At 63.1% G+C, this 7,563-nt stretch overlaps 1 protein-coding gene across 1 annotated transcript; it reads right to left on the bottom strand.

The window, feature by feature from the left end:
- Positions 1 to 588: 588 nt before the first annotated feature.
- On the bottom strand, positions 589 to 3,501 carry LOC143387843 (regucalcin-like; the record flags this gene model as incomplete). The annotated part of the gene is made up of 5 exons (XM_077108573.1): positions 3,203 to 3,501; positions 2,556 to 2,770; positions 1,871 to 2,002; positions 950 to 1,104; positions 589 to 669 (listed from the first exon to the last, which is right to left on the bottom strand). Coding segments are annotated over exons 1-5 (882 nt in total), but the record flags the coding sequence as incomplete, so codon positions are not given.
- Between the last annotated feature and the right edge of the window lie 4,062 nt (positions 3,502 to 7,563).

Below are 7,563 nucleotides of genomic sequence, written 5' to 3'. Positions count from 1 at the left end.
GTGGGACGGACCTTGAGACCTGGGGCTCGGTGAGAGAAGCTGACACAGAGGGTCACATAGTGTGGATTCCATGGGCAGGACCTATCCACATCAGGCCATCGAGACACAGGCAGTGGGCAGGTGATGGGGCTGGGCAGGGGACTGGGTACTGCTGGAGTGCAGCTGCCTTCCAGGGGTAAATGGGCTGTTTGGCAGTAGAGGCGCTGGGCACCCAGTGCTGTGAAGGCAACTGATGTCCAGCTCGATCCCTGGCTGATGGACTTGTGCACGTCCAGCACAGCTACAGCCCATGCTCAGGTTCCAGCTCTCAGTGACCCAGCACCAAGTGGAGGCAGAGAGGCCAACCTCAGAGACACCAGTGTGGCCACATGTTCTGGGGAATGCAGGTGACCTCTGGGGACCTTGGAGAACACACAGGGGCATTACAAGCTGAAGCTGGGTGACACTGGACATAGCATGGGGCAGTCCTGGGGGGACCACATCCCAGGGCAGCAGCTGCACAGATGACGTTGAGGTGGCCACATTTATTATCAGCTGTGAACAGCGGTCAGGCAGGGAGTGCCCTGCCAGAGCCGAGCCTGGCCTGACCCCAGGGACGGAGGCCTGGCTCAAGCTGCATTGGACGGAGAAGTGGCAGGATGCAAGGCCTCTCACCCCCAGGCCCAGGACCTGCGGGAGGAGAGGGTGGAGGTGAGTCCCTGGGCACAGCTGAGCCTCCCGGCAGCACCAGCCACGGCAGTGCCAGCCACACCAGCTTCCTAAACCTCCCGTAAACGTCTCTGTGTACAGCAGGGCACATGGGGCCTTGGGAGGGCTGTTTTCCAGGTGGACAGATGTCCCCATGGATGCTGCCAAGCCCGCTCCAGTCCCCTAGGTCAAGATGCGTTATACCTGGCCGAGCAGCCATGGCCGGGAGCCAAGCTGACCCTGGCAGGGACACCCCACTGACCTTGAAGACGTGTCCTGCCTGCGGCTCCTGCAACAGCTGCTCTGGACTCAGGCTGTCCGCTGCAGAGGTCACGTACAGGTCGGAGTAGTCAGCCCCCCCGAAACAGCAGGACGTCACCCTGGACACTGGCATCTCCGGGGTGCACAGCCGCGTCCCTGTGAGTAAAGCTCAGGTACATCCCTGAAGCCCAGCCACCCATCTGCTGCTGGACCCCAGGTGGCCTGACTGTGCCCACTCCCCAGTGGGGCCCTGGGCCGGCTGGTTCTCCCTGGCACCTGCAGCACTTGATCCCCAAGTCTGCCCTTCCTCATGGACTCCAGGGGTCAGCAGGGCCACCTGGAGCCCAGGAGCTGGAGAGGCCAGTCTCCTGGAGGGAGCTGGACACATTGTAAGAGGTTGGTCCTGTCCACATTTGCACCCCAGAACCTGTGAGTGGGACCTGGTGTGGGAACAGGGTCTCTGCAGAGGTTGTTAGTGAAGGGTCCTGAGATGGGCTCCTCCTGGGTCAGGAGGCCCTCATGCAATGGCCGTGTCCTCCCAAGAGACAGAGGAGGGGACACAGACCCAGAGGAGGAGCCCCGTGGAGACGGAGGCAGAGACTGCAGGGAGGGGCCACCAGCCCAGGGCCACCTGGAGCCCAGGAGCTGGAGAGGCAGGAGGAGCCCCCTGGAGCCTGTGCAGGGAGCTCAACCTGTGACCCTGGTCCAGCCTCCTCCCTCCAGGGTGGGAGAGGACAAGGTCTTGTAGTTTTCACCGCTGGTTTGTGGTCATTTTCTACATCAGCCCCTGTGTTCCCTGCACTGCCCATCTGCACAGGTCCCCCTGTAGCTGGACAAGCAAGTGGTCCCACTCCTGGACCCTGAACACCGTGGCACAGAGCACCCCATGGCCCCTCCTTGACCGACTGCCCTGTGCACACACCTGTCTCGGCGTCCATGCGGATCACCCTGCCTCCATCAATGCAGGCCACCCAGAGTGTCCCCGTGGTGTCCATGAACAGCCCATCTGGCATGCCTTGCTCTGGCTCCAGCTGGCACACCAGTCGTGGGTTTGCTGCGGCAGGACAGACAGAGGCGCGTGGCCCCTCACTGCCCAGACCAGGGGGTGACATAGTGTGGCCTCAACAACGTGAGAGAGTGACAGACCCCGTGGTGCATCTGGGACCCCAGGAGGGGACTCAGGAGGGTGTGGGGGGCTGGCCATAAAAGGCCCTCCCCAAGAAGGGCATGGGGGGCTGGCCAAGGTTGGTCCCTCCCAGTGAGGGCTTATGGGGCTGGCCATGGAGGCCCGTACTTCAGGGAGGATGTGGGGAGCTGGCCATGGAGGCTCCTATCCCAGTGAGGGTATGGGGGGCTGGCCACAGAGGCCCATACCTGAGGGAGGGCGTGCTGGGCTGGCCAGGGAGGCCCCGCCCAGGTAGGGCATGGGGGCTGGCCATGGTGGCCCCACCCATAGAGGGTGTGAGGGCTGACCACGGAGGCTCCTACCCCAGGGAGGGTGTGTGGGGGGGCTGATCACGGTGGCCCCATCCAGGGAGGGTGTGGGGGCTGGCCACGGAGGCCTTCCTCTGGGGAGGGCGTGGGGGGCTAGCAACGGTGGCCCCTACCCAGGCCTCCTGTCTGCACGTCGTAGTCATAGGCCCGCACAGAGTAGTCCAGGCCGTCCACGTGGTAGAGAGTGTGATGGTCCAGGGACCAGTCCAGCCCGTTGGGGATGCCCAGCTGGTCCAGCTGTCTGACCACGGAGCGGTCAGCATAGAGTGTGTACAGGGAGCCCTGCCCCGGCTCCCACACTCCTGGGCGGACGCCTCTGGCATGGTGCCTGGAGAGAGTGGAAGGTCAGTGGTCAGCACCCTACCCTGTCCTGCCCACCCCACACAGACCCGCTGTGCAGAGAGCTGTGGTCACCCTCAGTTGGGGGACAGCAGGCAGGATGGCCCTCAGGCGGCATCTGTGAGTGAGCCTCTGTGCTGGGCGAAGGGGGCACCCCAGGGATGTTCCACTGGGAAGAGTCCTGCTCAGGCAGAGGTGCAGGGCCCTCAGCCGCACGTGAATGGCCTCTGGCCACTGCCCCACCCTGGCTGCTTCGACCCTCCCAGGGTCCTCTCTGGGCAGGGATCTGGGAAGAATGACATGGAAGCCATGGGCTTTGGAGCGGGAGGGAACCTGTGGGCTGCCCAGCACCTGCATGGCCCCCGGGGGCCGCTTGCCAGTAGCCTGGGGAGGGCTCCTGAGGTCCCCACCCAGCTGGCACCTGCCATGACGGGAGGCTCTGCAGGTGGCCTGGGCCAGTCCTTTCAGCAGCCCATCTGCCACAAACCTCCCAGCGGGGCCCACCTTCCCGTCGTTGAACCTGTTGTGGGGCTTGTCCCTGTCCAGCCAGGCCGCCCACTCCACCTGCCCCTTCTCCCAGTCCAGGAGGCCAAGGCAGGTGCCAGAGGCCACCACGTAGCTGCCCTCTCGGTGCAGAGCCACACAGCCAACAGGGTCTCCTGGGAGGACAGAGGACAGCAGGGTGGCCTGGCTGCTGCTTCTCCAGGAGACTCCACCCATGGGGCTCCCTCCAGGAGGCACCATCAGGGCACAGAGCACGTCTCAGCACAGGACCAGTCCTGCTGGGCCTGCGTGGACCACCTCTCTGCACCCCCTCCCCACGATGGCCACCACAGGACCTCCAGATGGGACTGGAGGCTGCCAAGCCTGCCTGCAGGGCCACCAGGACTGCAGGAGTGGAGAGCGCTGGCCTCTCCTCACGTCAGTGCCAGTGTGAGAGCCGCGGGTGCCCCTGAGCCCTCGGGTAGGACCCCTGGGCCTGGGGCAGGCTCCACAGGAGGGCGCCTGAGGCCAGACACAGACTTGGGGCCAGCCCTGATCTGCAAGGGGGACAGTGGCACCTGCCCTTGGGTATCGGGAGGGTGAGTGGGGGATGCTCCCAGAGTGCTGCTTCTGTTCCTCAGAAAACCCACAGGGGTCATCATCCACACAGGTGTGCAAGCCCCACAGACACACAGGTACCTCCCAGGTGTGTGGGTCCATGCACACACATGAGCCTCGAAAATGCACAGTCACCCCCACCCTGGCCCCTGAGTCAGGACAGGTGCATGTGTGGCATAACCCTGGGTCAGAGCCAGGTGCGGGCTCCACACAGCAGCCAGGAGGATGTCAGTGTTTCCAGGATTTAACCTGGATGACAGCAAGCCCAGCTTTGGTCCTTCCAACTATAGCTATACACCAGGACTTCCCACCCCATGGTCTGTCCTGTGCCCAGGGTGTGACAGCCCACACTTCAGGGGCTCTGGAGCAGGGGGACGGGTGCTGAAGAAGCAGGTGCCCCGGCTGGGCCCCTGCAACCCTCAGGCCACGAGTGATGCTGGACACCTGTGGCAAAGGTACCAATGAGCCCTAGGACCTCAGGGACATGGGTCCACAAGCAGGCAGGACAGCTTCAAAGCTAAACGAGCCCCAGGACTTCAGGGGACACGGGGCCCTGGGCACATTGGATGGTCTCACAGCTCCCTTCCCAGGAGCACCTGGGTCTCCAGGGGACCCATACTTCCTCAGGCCCATGTTCTGCAGGCCCCAGGCCCACTTCCTCTGGCCCAGTCTCCACCTCTCAGACCCACTTCCTTTGTCCGACCCTCTGCAGTCCCCCAGGCCCACTTCCTTTGTCCGACCCTCTGCAGCCCCCCAGGCCACTTCCTTTGTTCCACCATCTGCAGGCCCCAGGCCCATTTCCTCTGGCCTAAAGTCTCCACCCCTCAGACCCACTTCCTTTGTCCCACCTTCTGCAGCCCCCCAGGCCCACTTCCTCTGGCCCAAAGTCTCCACCCCCCAGACCTACTTCCTTTGTCGGACCCTCTGCAGACCCCCAGGCCCACTTCCTTTGTTCCACCATCTGCAGGCCCCAGTTCCACTTAAGTCTGCACCTCCCCAGAGAGTGGGTTCCACCAGCACACAGTCCTGGTGTTGATGTCCACAAACAGCAGCTGCCCGGTCTCCTCTTCCCACATGGGACACTCCCCCATCCTGTGCCTGTCCCGGATGACAGCCTCGATCCTGGGGGACGCCATGGCCTGGGAGGAGGACAGGGCTGTGAGTGCCCTGTTCTCTGTCCCATTCTCCTGGTCATCAGGTGAGGGCTGCTGGACCGTGCAGGCTGGGCGCTCCCGGGTGTGTGACATCCTGTGGTCTCAAGGACAGCCCTCTTCTGCTCATGAAGCCTCACCCAGGCAGACAAGGGGATGCAGAGAGGGACCCAGCCCAGCCCGCACCCCTGCTGGCTCCTCTGTGCCACCTGACACTCTGCATGACCCGAGAGGTCGACAGAACGTGCAGATGCCCCGTCACTTGAAGGGGCACCCCCTGGCAAGGTTCCAGGAGTCCCTCTTTTCCTCTGGTGGCACAGTGTGCCCACCTCCCCCACCTTCCAGGCCCCCCACCTACAGCCTGGGAAGCAGGGGCTGCAAAGCTGAGCCGCTGTCCAGGTGGGCCCGGCTCAGAGGCTGGACTGGGTGCGATCTGCAGGTGGCTGGCTCCGGAGCACACACCCTGGCCTCTCCGCCCAGGAGACCTCTGCCCCAGAAGGGCTTACTTTTCAATGCTCCTGTTAATTGGATTGCTGTGAGACCCCTGCGCTCCGTGGGACTCAGTTCACAGGGCCATTCCTGGACAGCACCAGGAGGCCCAGAAGGCCAGGGCTCCCATACTGGGGCGGCTCACGTGCTCCTCAGCCCTGGTCCTGTCCTGTTCGCTCAGCTCTTGGGACTCCACCGTACTCTGGCCTCAGCCAGCTGAAGGCTCCACCAGGTGGGGGCGGCGACTCCCTTCCGCCCTCCCCTCCCCGTCCCTCCCTCTGTGCTTCCCCAAAACAACAGAGCCCCAGGGGGTGGCATGTCACCTGCTGTGTCCTGCAGAGCCAAGGTAGCAGTTGCAGGAGTCGCCCGTGTGCTCTGCATTAGAGTGGGAGAAGCAGCAGCCCCTGGGACCTCGCTTCCGAAGAGACCCCTGAGGTCGCGGCCAGCGCCCCGCCAGGCATCGCTGAGCCTTCCCCTTAGGGCCGACCATTCGGCTCCCCAGCCCTCCTGGGTTCTCCCCTCGCACAGGCGCTGACCTGGGCAGCGGGACACTGTGCTCCTCTCCTACTGCAGAAGCGCGCCGGCTTGCAACTGGGGGTCCACGGGCTCACTCAGGCAGGCTCACAGGGAGCACAGGCTTGGCTGGGCAGGCACAGAGGGACGCAGGGGAGGCACGGGGAGCCCTGGGGAGGCACGCGGGGCGCTGGACAGGCGCAGAGGGGGCGAAGGGGAGCCCTGGGGAGGCACAGAGGGCACTGGGCAGGCGCAGAGGGGACGCAGGGGAGGCACGGGGAGCCCTGGACACGCACGCGGGGCGCTGGGCAGGGCTCTACTCACAGGCATCCTGTAAAGAACGGACTGCTGACACCCGAGCTTCACCTGCTGACCCGACCCGGCCTCGCACACCTGGCTGTGTCACCCACACGTTCACAGGCACCAGCGCCCCCTCCCCCCGTCTTCCTCAGCCGCCTGAGATGGTCTGGGCACCACTCCCCCAGCCACGGGTTCCTCCCGCTGTGGAGCAGGGCTTGGCACAGGCATGTCGTTCCCTGTCCCCGAAAGGAGAGGTGCTGGTGGTGGAGGTAGAGTCCCCGCACCCAGGTCTCCATGCCGCTAAGTGAGCCCAGCTCCTCCACACCCCAGGCTCCAGCCCCGAAACCCAAGGACCCCAGGCTCCACAGTCCCCTCCCCGTGGGCTAGAACTGGCCTTTTGGGTGAAGAACTCCCTTGGGAACCTCTTCCTCCTGGTTAGGGTTTAGGGTTAGGGTTTAGGGTTAGGGTTAGGGTTAGGGTTAGGGTTAGGGTTAGGGTTAGGGTTAGGGTTAGGGTTAGGGTTAGGGTTAGGGTTAGGGTTAGGGTTAGGGTTAGGGTTAGGGTTAGGGTTAGGGTTAGGGTTAGGGTTAGGGTTAGGGTTAGGGTTAGGGTTAGGGTTAGGGTTAGGGTTAGGGTTAGGGTTAGGGTTAGGGTTAGGGTTAGGGTTAGGGTTAGGGTTAGGGTTAGGGTTAGGGTTAGGGTTAGGGTTAGGGTTAGGGTTAGGGTTAGGGTTAGGGTTAGGGTTAGGGTTAGGGTTAGGGTTAGGGTTAGGGTTAGGGTTAGGGTTAGGGTTAGGGTTAGGGTTAGGGTTAGGGTTAGGGTTAGGGTTAGGGTTAGGGTTAGGGTTAGGGTTAGGGTTAGGTTAGGTTAGGGTTAGGGTTAGGGTTAGGGTTAGGGTTAGGGTTAGGGTAGGGTTAGGGTTAGGGTTAGGGTTAGGGTTAGGGTTAGGGTTAGGGTTAGGTTAGAGGTTAGGGTAGGGTTAGGGTTAGGTTGGTTAGGGTTAGGGTTGTTTAGGGTGGGTTAGGGTTGGGTTAGGGTTAGGGTTAGGGTTAGGGTTAGAGGTTAGGGTTGGTTAGGGGTTAGGGTTGGTTAGGGTTAGGGTTATGGTTAGGGGTTAGGGTTAGGGTTAGGGGTGGGTTAGGGTGTAGGGGTGAGGGTAGGGTTGGGGGTAGGGTGGTGGGTGGGTGGTGTGGGGTTAGGGGGGTTGGGGTGGGTGGGGTGTGGTGGG

This window comes from Callospermophilus lateralis, unplaced genomic scaffold (assembly GCF_048772815.1).
Source record: "Callospermophilus lateralis isolate mCalLat2 unplaced genomic scaffold, mCalLat2.hap1 Scaffold_9441, whole genome shotgun sequence".
In the NCBI taxonomy this organism is placed as follows: Eukaryota; Metazoa; Chordata; class Mammalia; order Rodentia; family Sciuridae; genus Callospermophilus; species Callospermophilus lateralis.
Note: the sequence above shows the minus strand (reverse complement) of the source record. Positions and strands in the feature narration are given on the sequence as shown.